This window comes from Passer montanus, unplaced genomic scaffold (genome assembly GCF_014805655.1).
Source record: "Passer montanus isolate IOZ18808 unplaced genomic scaffold, ASM1480565v1 scaffold47, whole genome shotgun sequence".
NCBI classification, from domain to species: domain Eukaryota; kingdom Metazoa; phylum Chordata; class Aves; order Passeriformes; family Passeridae; genus Passer; species Passer montanus.
In genome coordinates, this window is record NW_024369596.1 from 6,938,360 (window position 1) to 6,958,144 (window position 19,785).

Below are 19,785 nucleotides of genomic sequence, written 5' to 3' on the forward strand. Positions count from 1 at the left end.
GAAATAGCTTTGAGCTTTACAGGCTGTTAGTTTTAGGTGTTCTGGAAGAGAGACTTAAACCAGTTATTTCCCCTCATAAAACAGTAGCAGTGATAGAGTGAGCACTAACCTCAATTAGCTGATTCCTGCCCTGGGCTCTATGACTTGCATTACTTCAGATCTGGCCATCCACCAGAAGCAAAGACAGAAACTGCGTCACTGTGAAGTCTTTTTCCATGCCCTTGTATCTAGGAATTTTAAGATTTCCTGCTGTCCTTCTGCCCAGCCCCATTCCTGAGGCCCGTGGATGTCACAGGCTTTGAGCATGAAGCCAACACAGGGTCCCTGTGGCTCTCAGGGAAGTGCAGGTGGATGGCGAGGGACAGAACAGCTTGTCACCACAGAGAGCCTTGGCTCTGTTTGCTCCCACAGCCTGTGCCAAGAGCCTGCATCCTGGGAATGGGGAGAACCATCCTCTGGATCTTTCAAAAGCAGCCAGAGGCAGGCCCAGTCCAAGCTCTCCCTGACCTGCTCTCCAGCAGCTACTTTAACGTTACTCAGGGTCCAGCCATTGGTTTAGTATCCTGCCTCCTCCTCTCCACAAAGGTCATCAGGATCTGGGAATACCACAAAAGACTCCAGGCACGGTTATACATCAGTACCTGTACAGTCTTTCTCACCGTCAGGGAAAGGTTTTGTGAGTTTGGCAGGACATGGTGGAAAAAGGGGGAATTAGAGCAAGCCCATGAATAAAGAGAAGAAGCAATCTGGAAGTTAAAGTGTTTATTGATGTGTTTAAACTTTGTACATTCCCCACAGACCACACTAAGGAGTTTGCAGGTAAATCTGTGCATAGTGGGAAGAAACACGGAAAGGGGAAGAAAAAATAAAATCACAGGAAAAATAGAAAAAATACACCACAGGTTACCAGAACCCCCAGATTTAAAAAAGCCGTGAGCATTAACACCAACTATACAAGCATTACAAAGACATAATGATGGAGAGTGGAACAATGCCCCTTTTGGTCTTCTTGGGGCCTATGCATCCTATTTCCCTTAAAGCAGGCAGCATCCCTTTCCCAACATGTCACTCTCTTCCATTCCCAGTTAAGAGATCTCTCTCTATGTTCATCAGCTCCCAAGGTCCCAGTTATTGCAGTGATTTGTCATTTCTGGCCCAACATCATCCAGAGAGATGCAAAGGCTCAAAAACCTGCAGCTCTTAACTACTTACCATGTTGGTGAGGCAGGAGAGCTGGGGAAATTAGAAAGTAGTAGCAAGAGGGGGCGTTAATGCCAGGTGAGTACTGAAGGAAACTGGCTGAGAACAGAGGATTTCAATTCAATACCAGAACTTCCAACTCTAGAGCAGAACTGAATCTCAAAGGGGAATGTGCACACCCAAGTATGCACAAACCATGTTCTAACATTCTACTAGAATAACTATAAACAGAGATGCTAGAAGCCTTTTAACTCCTTGCCTCCAGGGAGTCTTGATTCCTAGAGCCCGAGCTGCTAAGCAGCAGGGTGCATACCACTGGCGTATGAAGATGGGGTTTTTTTTCCTTTTTTTCTTTTTTTGTCTCATTATAAGGAATTTTGTTAGTTACCATTCCCAATTGCTTCCTTGCTTATGCTGTAGTAGCTCCTATCCCTAAATTAATCTCTTTGCAACTCCCAGTGAAATTCACAAAAAAAAAAAAAAAGAAGGAAAAAAAATGCTTTATATACAAAAGCCAGAATGACCAAAGAGCCACAACTGTCCCCTTTTTTGAAGGTGGGCTGGTACAAACGATCCTCAATATACAGGTGGTCTATCAGAAATAAAAATTAATGTTTCCCATTTTTATAGATATAGAGCTTGTATCAGACAACAGTACAACAGAACTGGTATTTTTCAGATTATTAAAAAAAAAAGAAAACTACATCTCAGTCAAATATCTGCAATAGATCCATTTTTCCCATTTAAGGAGATTTATATATCATATTGTTATATTATCATTTCTTCACCCATTTTAAAGAATGGAAATTGCAACTCTACAGTAGTAATTATAGTCTTAATGATCCAGGAGTTCTGAATGTAAGATGAAGTCCTCTTGAAGCAACTGTTGGTCAGTAGTTGATCCAAAACACTGGACCACTTTGGCCCTTTGCCCCACACCTTCTCCCACTGGGGCTATTCCATCTTCATCTCTTTTATATCTGCATCTGCTCCAGGTATTTGTAAGTGGGATTCTCGTAGCCATGGTTTTGCATCTTGCTCAGATGCCGTTCCTCAGGGGTGAGCATCGGGTCAACCTTTGAAAAAAACACATGATACTGGTCAAGGAGACACTTCCAGGATTGATTCCACAGAACAAGAGGCAACAAACACTGAGTGAATACCATGGTGAGCAGTAAATGGAAAAAAAGGTCAGCTGCAAAAGGTAATTTGTTTAATACAATTGCTTGTTCAGGAGCTGATGCCTCCTGCCCACCCAATCCCCTATGGGGATGCTTTCACAAATCTGTCATTGCTCAGCCAACACTGCAAATCAGGGACCCACTTCTCTCATTGAAGAGGTTGTTATGATGTCCTGCATGGGTGGGGCAATGGGAAAAGCAGCTTTCTCTGTGCTCCGTTGTTATAGAAATGTCCAAAGAAGAAGGAGCTGCCCTTCAGCATTTCGCCAATCACATCATCATAATTGTCAATTAGCCAGGAGGACAAATTGCTATGCATTGACTGACTGCCCTGCTTAAGATACTGCCTGAAAAGTTCATTTACTGCTAAATCCTACCCTGAGCCAGCCAGGGAAGCCTAAGTGAATCCTAGTGATAAGCAAATGCAACTCTGGAGTGGCAGGTGCCAGCACAGCACACCTGGGACTGGCACCTGCGCACTAAGGAACGAGCAATGACGGTGTCAGTAGGGACAGAGTTAATTCCCACCCAGCCAGAAACAGAACTCTCCATGGCCTGGCAGCTCTTGCCATTCTCTACCCCCACACACATGTGATTCAACACTGACTATTTTCATCCTCAGTTATGGAGCTGTTTCTCACCTCCACAATTCCATGGCTGATGGTCCCATACTGCCTCTTCCTCAGCATCACCAAGCTGATGACTATAACAGTAGCTATGGCAACAGCAATCACCAACAGCCCAATAAGGGCACTGCTGCTGAAGCCAAAGTCATCACGGAGGGAGTTGTCATTATCCTGGAGGGAAGAAAACAGAGCAGTTTGAGGAAGAGCAGTAAGAGAGATGCACTGCTGAACACAACCATGGCCACTAGTAAGGTCTTTGACCATCTGTGGTATTGAGATGCAACTGATTATACACCAGACAGTGTGTATATATATATCCTCCCTAAGTATTCCACCCTTAAATATTTCACACTTCTAAATATTCCATCAAAAGGATAACCAATGCAAAATTCTTTCCCCACTTAGCTCAGGACAGACACTGGCCCACATCACTTCCCTACCCCACACAACACTTTTGCAGGAGTCAAATTAATATCTAATGTGTGTTCACTATTTACATCTTTATGCAGAAGGGCTGTATTGTGTTTCACTCTGCATGAGCCCCCAGGCATCCAGGCACCAAACCCTGAATTCGGTAAAAATGGTCATCAAAATCCAGCATTAGAAATTTGCCAGTCCCTGGATTCAGCAGCCACAAACGTACCGGCTCATCCACCAGCCCTCCAACACGCTCTGCGTTGAAAATCATCTCCTTCACATCAAGGGTTTCATCAATTACCTAAAAACAGCCACAGAAGTGTTTTATGGAAGGATCCACACAAAACAAGGAGGACAAGGAAGAGGAAGACAGACATGAGACCATTAATGAACATTTGCAAAGGCTCAGGATCACTTACCATCTCCCATTTGCTCTCAACAGCATGGAATGTTCTCCAACTCTTATACAGCCACCAGAGATAGTATTACAACTAGTTACCTCCAGACTCAAACTAAATCTCAAACTAAAGCCCCAAAGAAAAAAAAAAAAAGAAAAAATAGGTGCTAATTTTGGACCCAGCATTTCTGTTATGTAAGATCTGACCTGTGGCTTTAAAACAGTATTGAAAGGAAATTCAAAAGCTGACTTCTTAATTTTTTAAGCCCATGGAACTGAGGCAAAGTGGCTGTCACTAGAACCTAGAGAATGCTTAACACTGTGGATAGAGACAACTCCAGCTGGGTTGCTCACCTTCAGAGGCCTTGCTTGCCATGAAAAAAAAAGTGGGAACACAGATGAAACACACCAGCATTTGGTGTTCAGACAGTGAGCTACCTAGTGAAAATAAAGGGACACCAAAGGGTCTCTGCTTGGGAAAAGCGCTCCTAAATCTGAGAGTTCTCAGAATCAGACTGCCAAAGATCTGAAGCTCTCTCCTTCCCTTTCCCTCCCACCCTTCTGATGCTAATCAGTATTAAGAGCCTACAATAGTCACCAAACTGACTCCCCCACACCATATGGATAATGAACACTGACATTCTATGAGCTGGAATGAGACATGGAAACAAGCCACTGCTATTAATTAGTGTCCACAGCAGGTTTAGCTTCACAAAATAAAGGTGGAGAGCTCACCACATTTTCATCCACCTTGTTCTTGCTGTTAATCACTTTTTCTTCAGCACCAATCAGCCCGTCCAGCTCAGTCATGCCAGAACCTGCACCAAAAGAGCAAGGAGAGCCCATCAGCCGTTAGGAACATTTTGGAAGGGTCACCTACTCTGTGGAGCTGCCATGGATCGTGTGTTTAACTGCACAGACCGCTGTTATTAACCTGTCCTCATGCTGCTGTGTCAGATGGCAGCTCACAAGCTACAGTGACAAGTGATTAGGAGGGCTGTTAATGAGGGGAAATGAAGTGGCAATGAGAGGAACAGACACGACTCATCACCAAAATCAGGCTGAGGTGTCAATTCAGACAAACCGCACAGCTAAGTGCTTCTGTTAGATGGCTCCAGACAAGGCACAACACACAGTGAGAGTCCAGTAATGGCTGCAGGTGTCACGCCAGGTCACCAACACCCCTCTGTGACCCTGGACAGAGTGGACACACATCTATCTGCCAAGAGCCAGCACACAGGGAATGCTTTCAAACATTGCCCATTCTGCTGGAATCAGGCACATCAGCAAGTGCTTAAGGAATTGGAATGAGAATTCCAAGGTCACCCAGCATGGCTCTGTAATGAGCTGCTGTCCCATACCTGGCACAAGCCCAAAACCAGTAAATCCTGGAACAAGGGAGGAGCAGAGAACTACACCAGCCTTTGTACCAGAACGCTACTACCCCATTTCCAGGCTGGAACCAGCACTGGCTCAAGAGAAGAATATCAATTAACAGAAGGCTCTGCATAAACTGTTTTGATCCAAAGCATTTATAAATAGATCAGATCAGTAAGAGAGTCTGATGCAAACTGCCCTGACATAACATGGCATGTTAGGAGAACACCAATGTTCCACTTGTGGTGGGGACAATGTAATGACCTGTGATGCCCTAGTGCAAAAGCAGGACAGTGAAGCCTCAAACCTGGATCTTTCCAATGACATGGGGAAAATTCTACTACAGCACTTCAGGCTTTGCTGGTGACTGTGAACCCCCCACTCTGCAGAAACCGCTGAGCTTGCAAGGTACCCAAGACATGTCAACTGCTGCTGGAATTGGCAGCATTTGCTTTGATGAGATGCAAGGACAGGCTACTTAGCTTCAAGGCAAGTTTTTACATTGATAAGTTTGTATTGCCTGAAAATGCCACAGAAATACCATTTCACTATGAAGCATCTCAGGTTTTAGTGCATCACATTTTTCTTTGGAGGCAGTAATCAGATTCAAAGCACGGCCAAGAGTGCCAGTCTGACTTCTCTCAACTGCTAAAGCAGGTTATGTTATTATGGAAGTCAATGATTGGGATTTTCAGGAGAAACCAGCCACAAATAGTTTGTACAGAACTACTGTATCAGCTTTTGGCCTTTATTCCAGCCTCAGTAGCCAACCCAGCACAGTCTCCAGGGCTGAGAGTCCAGCTGCTGCACTGAGCTCTACTATTTGTCTCAGTGTGCAGTACCAAGTAAAAGACCCAGTCCTATGTAGCTGAAAGGCACAGTTTATATTATATAGTTCACAGGGGAAAAAAACCTCAAAACACACACCTGCACAAAATCCACCCCCTACCCCAGCAACCCAATACTCCCTCAAATCCCTTGAGCAATTCAATGAAAAGGGAAGGGAGAGGAGGAACAAGTGTAGGACAATTGCTGTCCCCAGGTCATCAGACCCAGACAGGGAGAACTAGCACAAGTTTATCATCCTCAAGGCAACAGAGCAGTTGTTCAAAAATTGAATAAATAAAATATCAAACTAAAGTATGTCCCAATTCTTGCCAGAGCAGTCAGCACATTGTACACTGTTCCACATCAGGGATGAAGGTGACTTAGATTTGCAGAGAAATCTGGATAATGAGAATAGTTTCAAGCTATTTGGCTTTCACTGTTTTACAAAACCACATGTGCTCACATGAAATGGTTATTACCAAAATCTTTTACTCTCCTTTGAAATCTACACAATATATTTGGAACCAAAGGCAGATTAAATCACTGGGTTTACTCCACACACAGCTCATGCAGCACTACTCTTCAAGAGCCTCCCTTTTCCACTGATTCTTCCCTGTTTTCATATCATTAACAGGGACATTATTTAATGCTAGTATTTCTATGCTGCTCTTAAAGCTGCTTTTTAACCAGGCACTGCGCTACTGCAGAATTAATCCTGAGTTAAGGGAGAAATGGAAAATCACACACACTTTGCTGGTATGGAGAGATGCTATGTGTGAGAAGGTGATACCGAGGAAACCACAAACATGGAGGAGGAATCTCCTGATTTATCTGTCCCATACTAGCTGCACTCCGTAAGGACATTTAGACTGTCCTGAAGAACACTCATTTCCTGTTTAGTGGTGTCATGGGGCATCAAGGACAGGATCCACAGGAGGCAGAAGAGCCGCTGGACTATTCCCCACCAACACAGCAGGGCTTAATCTGAGAAGTGTCACAAATGGAGAGATGCAAAGCACCACTGCAGACACTGGCTAAGGCCACCTTCCCCAAGGGCAAAGACCCACTCCAGGCACTTCAAGACCCTTGTGAGCCCATCACAGAGGAACACACACACACAACTGGATGCTCAGACTAGCTGGCTTCTTTAACACTAGGCCTAAACAAGCAAAACTGAACATGACTGATCTAAGTGAAAGCAGGGAAATGAAAATCAAGGTGAGTATGGAACTAAAATGAAGCTACCAGACACACTGAGGAAGTAGGAGAGTGATCAAAAGCACTGTGAGGGAGCAGCTTAGAACCAACCTTTTTTCATTGGATGGTACAAATCCGGCTGAGGATCTAGCAGGAGGGAAAACAAAAACAAAAATAGCAGAGAAAGGAGATTAAGAGAGAAAGGAAAAAAGGCTTGTGCATGATTTCTGACTCAGACCCTGGGAAAAGCTTTTAGTCTACAGCTTTATGCTCAGGACTCTGTTCAAGCATTTTTAAAATAAATACACACGCACCCACCAGCTGTCAACATCCAATGATACAAAAAAATAGACATACATATTTAAAAAAAAAGGGAATTCCTTCAGCCCTTCAACAGGTCACAGGCACGAAGATTTAATACTACACAAGAATGGTTTTGTTAAAGACTGAAATTCCAGAGTCAAGATGCACTGTAAAAACTTAACATTCACTGCAAAATGAAAAGAGAGGACAATTTTACGAAGAGAAGAATCAGAAAATAATTAGAACAGCTCAGCAGACATAACTGGCAGCACTGCTTCTCCAGTGAGTGAGGGGTCCTGTCAGGGTAATGGCTTTACATCACCCAAAAGGATTGGAGCTTTCTCTGTTCCAGATGAACCTACTGTCTAAGGAAAACCACCAGTGAACCCAGGGCTCAGTTCCACATACCTTCACTTTCAGGCAAGGCTGGGAAGGTTTTCACCTGGAACGGGTGGAAAGGTTTGCCATCCAGGGGAATTTCTTCACTCTCCTCAGAGCTCACTCTGACATCCACCTGGGACTCAGAAATGGAGGATGTGAACTGATCCATGTCGGCACGCTGCTCCTGAAGCAGCTCATCTGAAAGAAATAAAAGGAATTATTACATAGGCTACATGAAACCTGGCAGCAACAGAGAAGGGCAGATGGTCTGAACCAGGCTGAGGCAGGACTGCAGGGGAACACTGCTCTCAGGGCTGCCAGGTTATTTTATCTTGCGTATTTCATCTGGAATTCTCAGTAAAGGCATTGGTTAGAAACGCATTCAAATAAGGGCCAAGAAGTTTGATGTGGCAAGAGGTTTTGGCAAGATGGGACTAACCTATACAGTGAGAAAGCATCTGGGTTTATGAATCTTTTTCATCTCCCTTAGAGAGACAGCTTTGCTATTCTGAACATTGTTGACTTTTTCTTAAATGGACAGTGAAAATTCTTGGAACAAGCTATTCTAACTGGCTATTTTGTAACATCCAGACAGTATCTGCCCTGAGCCCTAGCCCAAGGGCTTGTTGTTGAGGGCACCCCCTCAAAGGAGAGAGCAATCTTTAGGGAGCTCATTGGATATAAAAACTTGGGAGTCTTAACACAGCAGCAAAGGGGCTGGCATTCACACTCACCAATCTCATCCTGGATTTCTTCAGCCACATATGGCACCTTGTAGAGCAGAGACAAGCTTTGATTCATCCGTTCCTCAATCACATGAAGATGTGTCATCACCTGCAGATGTAAAAGAGTGTGTTGGAGTAAGCAAACACTGTCAGTCACCTCACAGTACCAGTTCTTTTCCTTCCTCAATAAAATATCTATTACTGGTGGATCTGCCATGACAGGCAATAGGGGACACAGATCCATCCAGTCCAATTCTCTGACCAACGCTCTCACACTTCACTGGAACTGGCTATCTGTAGACAGTGCTCTCAGGAGTTTGGGAAATGTTGGGAGTAAGAGAGGATTCAGCTGACTCTCATTGTAATCAGCTCTCCACTGCAAACACTAAAATGCCACCAAAGCTGGTATTTCCCATATGCCCAACACAGTCATAATTCATCTCCTGTAGCAGCTTTATTAAAATGGATTATTATTCCTGACTGCTAGAAAAGATATAGGCAAAAGGAGTAGACAGGATATTTTATCACCTCTGGTTTCAGAACAAAGGTGCCTTTCAAACCAACTGTGGCATGACATTTTCCTACACCCACTCATTGGCAGCAGCGGTCTCCCTTCCTTTGAGAAATACATTCAAGCTCTGGGCAAGCTCAAATCACTCCTCCTAAGCACATTAAATCCAGCGGTGAAGTCAGGCCTGACCTGAAGAGGGTGCTGCATAATCAGGGATCAAGGAGAGCAAGGAAAACATTTATGCAGATGCCCAAACATTGCAAAAAGCTAGTGTCAGATGGACCTGTTTCACAGTCTGATGCATTCCTGACCTTTAAGAGCAAGGATGAAAATAACTTAATTCTGCATGTGGCAGCTTGTCAATCCAAGAAATCGACTGAGGAGCTTAAAAGTGCATGTGAAAAGTAAAGTGAATGGAAATTGAACTGTACCACCCACATCCCTCGCATGTCGATTTGTTGACACTGCAGCCTTCAGAATGAATTAAGAACTGTTTAGGGTTTAGCTTAAGAACACAGTTCACACACTCTCTCCTGGGCTGTGGCAGCAGCAGAACAAAGTGCTGGGCCAGGCTGTGCTTGACACGTCTCTGAAAATGTGACCATGAATTCCACATGGAGAGCCAAGCACCATCACAGTTGCCATCACTCCTCCTGGGGACGTGCAGCACTGGGAGACCAGGAGACATGAGGTGAACGTGTAGCGCCATCACCCTGAAACAAGGTAGAACCCACAGAATCTGCCACCTCATAGTGAGGTTTGCTTCTGGAAAATCATTTTGACACCACTCTGCCCCTCACCAGAAGTGATAGCAACAGGCTAGACCCTGTCCTACCCTTAACCCAAGATATTTCCACCTCCTGGTTATACAGTTTTTTATGCTTTTTTCCTCAGTGCTCATTTCTTCCTCTTGGCAGCACTAGATGAGCTCCACTGCACTGTCTCCCTGCAGCTCTCCATTCTTTCTTCGCCTTGCTTATCTTTTGTGCATTGCAGAATTCAAAGACACTCCAAAGCAGCATACCAGCCACAAACTGGGACTAGGAAAACATTCCTAAAGCTGAAAAAAGGACAGTGAGTTCTCTCATAACCTAAGAAAGGGCACATCCTTCCAAACAGATCTTTCAGTGTTAACAGACCATTCTTGACCTGAATTTTCAATTGGCCTTCCAGCACACCTTCCACTATTTTAAAACAAGTGAAAACAAGTACCAAAATAATTCCAGAGTATCTGCAAGTACTCATATAAATACAAAAGCCAGGTCTGAAGGAACATATTCACATATGCTACCCAGCAGAAGAAAAAGGATCTTCAGGCTGTTCAGAAGTAAAATACAGTATAATGGTGGAGTGGCCCGACCGCGCTGCAGCAGAGCAAGGCCCAGCCCGGCCCCGCAGCAAAATGGGGTCTTGCCCTGCGCAGCTCCAGTTACCTGCTTAAAAGCCAGAAACAAGAGGTTTTTTCCAGGGTTTGTTTGTTTTTAAGTGCGATTTCACAAAGGCACACTCAGATCTCTTAAGTGGTTTGACAGGGTGTCAATACTCAAGACTAGCCAGCTGATTGGCTCTCTTGGGTCCTGAGCAAGCTGTTAGCAGTCCACACAGAGAATCACTTCCATAATGAATGGATTTTCTCTTACAAATGGTACAACATAAACCCATCAAAACAGAGTTTCTGATAAAGCTACCAACATTGATCAACTACTTGCAAAGGGTTATGATTTGTGCTTTGGAAACCAGGTTTCCAAATAACACTGCAGAGGCACAAGAGAATTCCCACAAATGCCAAAAAAAGGCACTATGAAGACCAAGGCTAAGGAAAGAAACACACAGACACTTGAAAGAAATGAGGAAGCCTGTTCAAGAAAACCAAGTCCCCAGCAAATAAATTTCTGGGGTGCTTGATAAAAGCCAACATAGAACTGATGCTGACCTAGGTCTAAACCCCTCAACTTGCCACTGTGACCAACAATGTATAAAACAGAGCTTCAACACCGACTCAGGCACCAAGGAAAACCAAGCAGTGAGCATGTCTGGTGACAGGAAGTAAGCACAGGAGCGAGGGAGAGCTCCACAAGGATGAAGCTGCTGTAGTACCCAAAAACACATGTAGTACACATCTTCCAGAGCCTCCAACAGCCCCAGGGCTGGGCAACGATAGTTTCCCTTGACAGAAACCCCCTCGTACCTGGGATTTCATCTGCGCGGCCTTCTCCGGATCCACTGCCAGGACGTGCTGGTAGTGGCGGATGGTGTGCAGCCTGTCCTTGTTCTCAGCACGGACATAGCGCTTCAGGGCCTGCAGGATGCGGTGGGGCTGCAGGACAGGAGCAGGGAATAGGTCAAACCACTGGTATCAACCCAAATCCACAGCTGAAAACAGCACTTAAGTTGTGAGCCTACTTTGGTGCTGGACAGATCTATCACCTACGCTCGCCCCTCAGATTTTTTTTTTTAATTAAGCCTGTTTGATTCAGAACACGTAATTTTAAGTCTGTATGACTCAGAACATCACACCTTATGAACTGTGCCTTATGGACAACAAACAAAGCAGAGGTTTTTTTTCCCCAGGCAGGAAGGAGTGGGAGTCAATTAGAGACCCACTGCTAAGTCTGCAGCACCAATTTCCACAATGAAGCAGCTTTCCTAGGAACCAATTCCCAGTTTCTGCAAGTCACAGGCAATCTTCTCACCAAGACACTCCCACCTGCCATCCTACCCAATGTTATCCTACTAGAAAAATATGTTGGGAAGAAACTCACACGTGGTGGGTCAGCCTGCAGGGCAGCCAGGTAGTTCTCCAGGGCGATGCGACGGCGATCATTCAGCATGGCTTCCACACGAGCCAGGTGAGTCTCCACCAGCTGCTGCTTCTCACTTGCTGCTTCTTTCTCTAGAGATTTTACCATGGCCTGGAAGTGCTAGAACAAAGAAAATAATCTGTGTGAAATGCACTGTGTAATCAACACCATCTGAAACTCCTCAGAACTAACAAAGACTGTAAAACTCTATATCCAACCCATTTACAGTCAGGAGAGAAAGGCATGGAAAAATGCTGATGCAAATTTCATCTCTGCAAATTCAAGTAGTGATAATCTGCCTTCTAAACTTCCTTCACAAGCCATTTCAAAGGTCTGAAAAGTGAAAAGGACCCTGCACATAAAGACCATGCTGGGGATGGGAGATTCAGGCTGTAATGAAGAACTGACACAATATTAATTCTTTCCCTCAACCCTGCAATATGAAAACAGGATTGATCCCTCCAGCCTGGAGCCATTAATTTGAATTTGCAGAAGTTTACAAAGGTATTGCATAGCGAATTTTTCATCAGCATGTCTTCAGATCAAATCTCTCTATTCTTTTAGAAAGGTCATAACCCTCATCTCCAAACCAACCAGAATAGTCCACTAAGTGTTATGTTTCAACAGAGATAATGACAAACTTTTGCATTTGTACATAGTTCCAAACAATGACTTATATTAAAAAATGCAGAAAGAAAACAGTGTTCCAGGATAAAATCCAAAATGGGCTTAAAAGCTGGAGTCAATCACTTTGTTGCATATTGGTATGAGAGAAATTCACAGAGCTGTCACTGCCAGAAGAGCCTTCCCCTAATGATCCCACACTGCAATCTCTCATTAACTTCACAGTCCAACTGAACTCTTCTCATAAGGCACAAGATTAGCATTTTGGCAGCAAATCAGCTATATCTGCTGTCTAAGCTGTTTTCATTAAGTCTGGCCAAGCAGGAAATGTGTGCCCTGAGAGCCAGAGCTGACTCTGAACCAGGCTCTGAGGCCAGTGTTAGTGCAAAACAGGCCAAAGGTCTGAAATTACAATTTGGCTCCACTGTTGCTACGCTTGAGGAGCAAGATCACTTTCTACTAGTGTGTGTAGGAAAGGACCTGGCATGGTATCAGATCATCTCCAAGCAAACAATTGAATCAACACTCCTCTAAAAGGCAGCTGTTGACAGAGCAGGAAGGCTGTTCTTGCATCTCAGTTGTCTTTTAGCTCTGAATATTGCCATCTCTCTCAGTAACTTTCCCCTTTAGGTCCTTCCACTCTTACCTGGATCAGAGTCTGCCTTTCTGCCTTTGGGAGATTAACAGCCTGGTGCTCTGCTTCCTCCCACTCCTTTTTCACCTGGCCAGGAAAAGGACAGAACACATGAACAAAACACAAATTTACACTTATGAGCTGATTCACCTTCACAGGCAGATCCTAGCACAGCCTGGCTGGGTTTTGAAGACACAAAAGAGCTGTTGTGGGGTTTAAGCCTAGCACTTAATCCCTCTGAGTAACAAGTCAAGCTTCACAGAATCCCAGAAGGGTTTAGGCTGCAAGGGACATCCAAGATGAGCTGGAAGGCTCATCCTGTTCCACCCCCTGCCATGGGCAGGAACACCTTCTACTAGGCCAGATGGCTCCAAGCTCTGCCCAACCTGGTCTTAAACACTTCCAGGTATGGGGAATCCACCACCTCTCCAAGAAACCTGTGCCAGGGCTTCAGCACCCTCTGAATAAAGAATTTCTTCCCAGCATCTAATGTAATTTCTCTCTCCCAACACTGGAGACAAATCTGACTCCCACAGTGTGGTCATACTGAAAGAAACACGCAGAAGGCTGGAAACTGGAAAACAAGTCACTTCCACCAATTTTTCCAGTAAAACAGGGGCAGCAGCCTGACACACTAACAACCCCAGAGCACAAAGCCTGAAGGCTGACACTCACCCGGTCCATGCGGTTGTGGTGCCTGACCTCCAGCTGCTCCTTGGCCTTCTGGAAGCGAGCATGCTCATTGTCATCAGCAGGGGTTTCGAAGTAGACATCCACATCATCAGTTGGCACTGTGTGAAGAGGGAAGAGTAAGCAGGGTCAGAAACCCACAATCCTGGACTGCAGAGTGCAAGGAGAGGAATCTTCATGCCTGCCTAATTAATAGTCTGGCAAGCTGAGCCTACTGGACCACCACCTTCCAAAGCCCATTTTGGAATCTCTACAGTGCCAATTTTCTGTCCAACATCAGCACCATCAGCCTAAATGGCAGCAGTGACCACAGCTCCCAGCACTGTTTGGCCTGTGCAGTGCTGAGGAGAGCAGCACTCAGCTCCAGAAACACAGTGCCTGGCATGACAGGATAAAGAACTACTTTTCCCTTCCCTTCCACATTGGCTGTGGATGGTTTAAGTGACATTCTGTACATTAGCTGTTCGCTGACAAGCTGGCTCCAGACATCACTAATATGATTAGGGAGTTTGACAATAAATCTGCACAAAACCAGTATTTTACACTTCAAACCTACCTTCCCTCCCAGATGCATGATGCAGGACTTACAGGCAATGATATCAGACAAGACAGCAACAGAAGGAGACTCAGTGTGACAAAGTGACTTGTCCCTACACTGGATGGTTTGTAACTTCAAGACATCCAAATTCAACAAGGGGAAAAACGAAGTTTCAGAACTGATAAACTTCATAAACAAGCAGTTACAGAATCCACATCAGGGGCTCTGTATTCCATACACTGCAGTTCACAAAGTGCTGACAGTGCTCCTATGCTATGGTTTTAGGAACTACACATCCCAGAGCTTTTCTGAAAGATCTGTGACAAACATGATGCACTCTGTTGTCACCCTTCACCAGAGGAAAGGCACAAAGGGACAGTTAAGGCAACCTGTCATCCATATTAGTTATTCAGGTGGAAAACCTCCAACATGTCATCAAAGACAACATGTTCAGAAAAAAATTACCTGGCACTTCAGCAGGAGCACTGAGTAAGAGTTCAGCATGCACTGCACCCATCGACCTTCCCTCTAACTAGGGGGAAATGATGACAATATACAACACAGGCACTATTGTTGTGTGCAAGGGACAATGTCATATCCGTCCCATATTCTGGCCCTGCTCCTGGCATTTCTGAACCAGACTTGGACCCAGAACTCTCTTCCCAGCCCCAAATCCTTCTCTAACAGGACAATCTTTTGTACAAAAACCTCCTGACATCCACATCTTTTCTTTCACTGCTTCAGTTAGATCAGCCCAACCTAAAGCACTTGCATGAAACACATTTTGTAAACAGGATTATGGCTGTACACTCAGGCTGCCAAGCCCCAGATAACACAAAAAAGCCTTTCAAAAGCTTTAATGGTAGCTGAAGTGGAAGTGCTGGAGTTCAATAATAAGATTAATAAGGAGGTTAAAATGTTTTTGGTAGTTTTATCATCTGACATAAAAGCCAGAAACTGGTGCCAAAAACCTTAAGCACTCAAAAACACAGATTGAGTTGTGATTTGTATTTCATACCAAGCTGAAAATGGGAATATCACTCCTATACTACTGGTATGGTATTTTCCAAAATTAAAATAGCAAGAAAATGCCTACTACCAGGAGAACAGTAGCCTGCTTTTCAGGACCTACTGTCAAACATACGCATGGTAACACGACTGGAAAAAGCAAAGTTTCCTTACAGATATTTTGAATAAAAAGCCAGTTAGGCAAGAGGTCAGAGACAGCCCCTGGTCCCTGCTATAAATCTGGAAGAGGACAGCTGAGCCCTCAGCATAGCTGCAAGTCACCAGGGAGTACAGACAGCATATGGTGAGGGGCACTTTCCCAAGGAACAATCACCCTACAGACCTAGGGAAGTGGAGACAGGAGGAGACTGCTGCAAAGGGACAGACACCAGAACCAAAGGATTAAGCTACAGATGGATCCTCTATTGCCCAAGGGAAGGAGGAGACACCACATGCTAGACAGACAGTGGCCAGCTGCAAAAGGCCAGTGGGAGGCAGGACTTACTCATCTTTTTACACACAGCCATACAATACTCCTCTGACTCAAAATTGTTCCTGTTGCCTCCGCAGCCTCCATATATAAAGCGAATGCATTTTCTCTTGTTAGGATCGAAGTACCAACGAGGCATCACAGCCCGGCAGGGCCCTGTCATGGCCTCCTGGGAGCAGACAGCTGTGTGGAGATGGGTGAGAACATGAGCTGGTGAGGAGCACAGCCCTTGCTAAGCGATTTACATGATGCAGAGGTGGCTCTACTTCACACCTTCCTCTGAGGCACTGGCCTCAGCATTGCTACTGCACCAACCCAAGGGCTTCTGTCAGTTTTGGGGGGTTTAACATTCCAGTGCATCTATCACAAGCTGGGAGATGCCTGCACGCAGTGCTCTGAAGATAGCCAAGCACCTCACTCTGTCTCTACATGGAGCTCTCATCTGTGAGAGATTTCTCCAAGGCCAGGGGCTGGGACAACAGGAATCTGTTCTGCTGATGTCACAGCATTATGCCCCAGCTGCCTCAGTGAAAGACCCTCCACTCTATAAAACCAGCAGCATGAAAAGCCAGTCAACTAGGGACACTTAAAGCATCAAAGGATGTCCAGTTCACTGCACTCTGCCTGGACAGACACTCCACATCTTACAGGGCAGGTATAGAAGTAAGTGAAAAAGGTGGCGAAACAAAGGGATTGATCTCCATGCCAGCCTCAGACACTGAGGTTTTAAGGTCTGAAACATCTACGGACCAAATATTAAAACTCCATGTAGCCATGGCACGTGGAATGCTTCATGGTGAGTCAGCAACAGCAACTGGGCTGTTTTGAGGCAAGAGAGCAGATATAATGGATAAATTAGCAACTGTTCATGGTACTTCAGGGAAAAAAAAAACCCTGTATACCCCCAAAACAGACACCCCAATCATATTCCTCCAAGCCTCTTACAAAACCTGCAGATCTGCAGCAGCCCTGTACACATGAGCTAAGCCTTGTTTCAGCAAGGAAAATTATCTGCAGCATGCTGGCATTTTACCAAAAAGATGCGAGAACTGCTGGCAATGATTCAGTGATCTGTAGCTAATTTAATTTCATTCCCTCTCCGCTCCTCCCTCCTCTGCAGACACTTCTACATGCAAAGTGTAGGACATCACATAATGCTGAGGCATCACACCATGAACCCTCTGCAAAGGCACGTACCACTCAACAAAAGTTGCCACCAGCACAGTAGATTATGCTACTGCAGAAAGTCTATCTTAACATATACTAAAGTTGGAGCAGTTGTACTGGCTGACTTTCTTTTGTGGAAGAGAAGTATTTTGCAAAGGCAGCACCAAGGATGTTCCTCACCTTTAAATGACCGGACAGCGTATCTGCAGAGCATGGCTCACCACTTTCAGCTTCCTCATTTTAAGCTGGTATAAACCACCAGATTTTAAGTTTACAGTGCACCCCAAATGTCCCTTTAAGATTTTCCAAAATTGCAGATATAGCTTTTCTGACTCATCACTGCACCTCCATGAGGTGCTTGCTCAACATGCCACAGACTGGGCTTCCTGCCAGCAAAACTGCTGTTTATCTGGAAACATATGGCCCATGCTCTAGAGAGTTAATTTCAACACTTGAAACAAGCATCATCAGCTCTCCACTGTTTGCTAACTTATTTGGCAAATAAAACTCCTAAGTAGCACTTACTGACTTGAACAAAACCCCATCACTAAAGGAATGATCTCAAGGGAGCAGAAGGCCTGTGGACTGGAATATGTCTTACATTTCATGTCACTGCTCACTTCTTTTTCAGCCATAGCCTTGTCACTGCTGGGCTCTGTGGGGGTCTCTTCATTGTAGTCATCAGCCTTGTAGCTGTCATAATAGTAATCACGGTCTTCCACCACGTCCTCCTCCTCTTCCCCTTCATCATCATCATCATCCTCATCTTCCTCCACAGCTGTTCCTGTGAAGTCTTCTACACCTGCCTCTGTAGGGAACTCACTGGAGGGAAACAGATAAATTAGGGAGTAAGGTTAAGACTAACCACTTCAATGTACCTGAAAAGTGAATCTTTCCATCTGTTCTAGAAACACCAGAAATGGGAAAAATAAGTGTACTAACTATTAATTAGCCTATCACTCACAGCAAGTGGACATCCCTTTTTACAGACACTCCTGCTACTGCAGGCAGAGTTTCTCCATGGCTCTGGCTTCATGCACCCTCTTTCCATTTTTTAATAAGTGAAAGTCTAACCTTGAGTCAGGTTCCTACTGTAGAATCCCAGAGTGGTTTGGGTTGGGAAGGATCTTTAAGCCCATCTTGTTCCATCCCCTCCCCTGGGCAGCAACACCTTCCACTATCGCAGGTTGCTCAAAGACCCATCCAACCTGGCCAGGGATGGGGCAGCCACAGCTGCTCTGGGCAGCCTGGGCAAGGGCCTTACCATCCTAACAGGGAAGAATTCCTTCCCAGTATCCCATCTAATGCTCCCCTCTGGCAGGGTGAAGCCATGCCCCCTTGTCCTGCCCCTGTAGGCTCTTGTCCAAAAACTCTCTCCAGCTCTCTTGGAGCCTGTTTAGGCACTGGAAGGGGGTCTAAGCTCTCCCTGGAGCCTTCTCTTCTCAAGGCTGAATGACCCCAACTCTCTGCAGGTATGAAAGGAGAGGGGGTGTTTAGCTCCTCCAGTAAAAGGGGAACTGCAAAGTCATTTGTCCTCTTCAGGCTTAGGACAGTTCTTTAGGAAACTCAGAAGCACAGAAATTTGCTCAATCCTCACTACAAGGGAGTTGCTGTGTGAAATATTCCCAAGCAGCAGCTTCATGTGCAAAGCTGTCAACATCTACACCAGTAAGAACTCTACCTCTTGTAAAGGTCATAGTCTTCATCCTCATCCTCTTCCTCTTTGGACAGAGCCTCATCCACAACCTTAGTCTGAGGACAGCAGACATATTCTGTTCCGTGAAACTGGTCCACTCCGCAGGGCAGCAGCATCCCATAGCTGTGCAGGATCATCCCTTCTGTCAGACAGGCCTGAAAGGGGAGCCCATTCACATCAGTTCAGCATCATGCTCTTCCTTTGGATAAAGCTCAAGTTTGCTTATCAGAGATCTCAAGAATGGTTGAAGTTTTACAGCAAAACCAGCAACATATGACCTAAATCTGAACATCAAAGGAGAGTGGAAACTTGTAGTGCAAAAAAAAAAACCCCAAACCACCCCCCCCCCCCCCCCCAAAAAAAAATCCCCAAAAAATCCAAAACACAACAAAACACAAAAAAACCCCACAGAAGTCCCAGATTCAGAAACACCCAGTACTTCCTGGTGTTAATATTTCACACCCCAGCCCCAACAATTGATTGTTTGTCAACCCAGCAAAGCTCAGGGAAAAAAACCTAAACATTTTGTGCCAACTCAAGGGAGAACACTTGAAAGAACCAGAAAGGGTTTTCTTTTCTGGGCTGGCCACTTCATTAAACTTTATCTATTAAACTTTACATGGTAGCAAGTGAATAATTACTCTAATGGACTTTGTGTCAAGATTATTTTACCATGCTCTAAGATGAAAATCAATCAGATAATTCAGGAAAAAGTCAAATGTAAAGTAGGTTTAGACATTATGTCTATGCACTTCTCCTAAGCAAAGGAAATACTTGCCTTAAAGGTGCCTGGAGAAGAATGAAGAAAAGCTTTATTATACCTATCAGAACCCTTTTGTGCTTTGCTTTGTTACAGCACCAATTTTAAATGAGCCAAATATTGCTGGAAAAGTTCTCCAACTACATTTCAAGTAAATGATTTTTCAGTTTTCTAGACATTAACAAGTTTAACCTCAATTAAAAGACAATTCCTCTAGTACACCTTTATTTAGAC

General features: G+C 44.8%; 1 protein-coding gene across 7 annotated transcripts in view; it reads right to left on the minus strand.

The window, feature by feature from the left end:
- Nucleotides 1–747: 747 nt before the first annotated feature.
- APLP2 (amyloid beta precursor like protein 2) overlaps nt 748–19,785 on the minus strand; it is a 46,832-nt gene continuing 27,794 nt past the window's right edge. Inside the window, exons 5-18 of one of the 7 annotated variants that reach the window (XM_039721860.1) lie at nt 18,777–18,946; nt 17,697–17,917; nt 15,944–16,111; nt 13,878–13,993; nt 13,215–13,289; nt 11,906–12,064; nt 11,332–11,460; nt 8,642–8,741; nt 7,935–8,105; nt 7,335–7,370; nt 4,572–4,639; nt 3,651–3,725; nt 3,023–3,178; nt 748–2,276 (exon numbers count right to left, since the gene is read on the minus strand). In XM_039721860.1, the coding sequence (XP_039577794.1) occupies nt 2,175–2,276; nt 3,023–3,178; nt 3,651–3,725; nt 4,572–4,639; nt 7,335–7,370; nt 7,935–8,105; nt 8,642–8,741; nt 11,332–11,460; nt 11,906–12,064; nt 13,215–13,289; nt 13,878–13,993; nt 15,944–16,111; nt 17,697–17,917; nt 18,777–18,946 (1,746 nt within the window). In that variant the 3' untranslated portion in view covers nt 748–2,174. Of the gene's footprint in view, nt 2,277–3,022; nt 3,179–3,650; nt 3,726–4,556; nt 4,640–7,334; nt 7,371–7,934; nt 8,106–8,641; nt 8,742–11,331; nt 11,461–11,905; nt 12,065–13,214; nt 13,290–13,877; nt 13,994–15,943; nt 16,112–17,696; nt 17,918–18,776; nt 18,947–19,785 lie in introns of all 7 variants that reach the window. The other 6 variants (XM_039721859.1, XM_039721858.1, XM_039721865.1 and 3 more) reach the window with 6 other exon arrangements.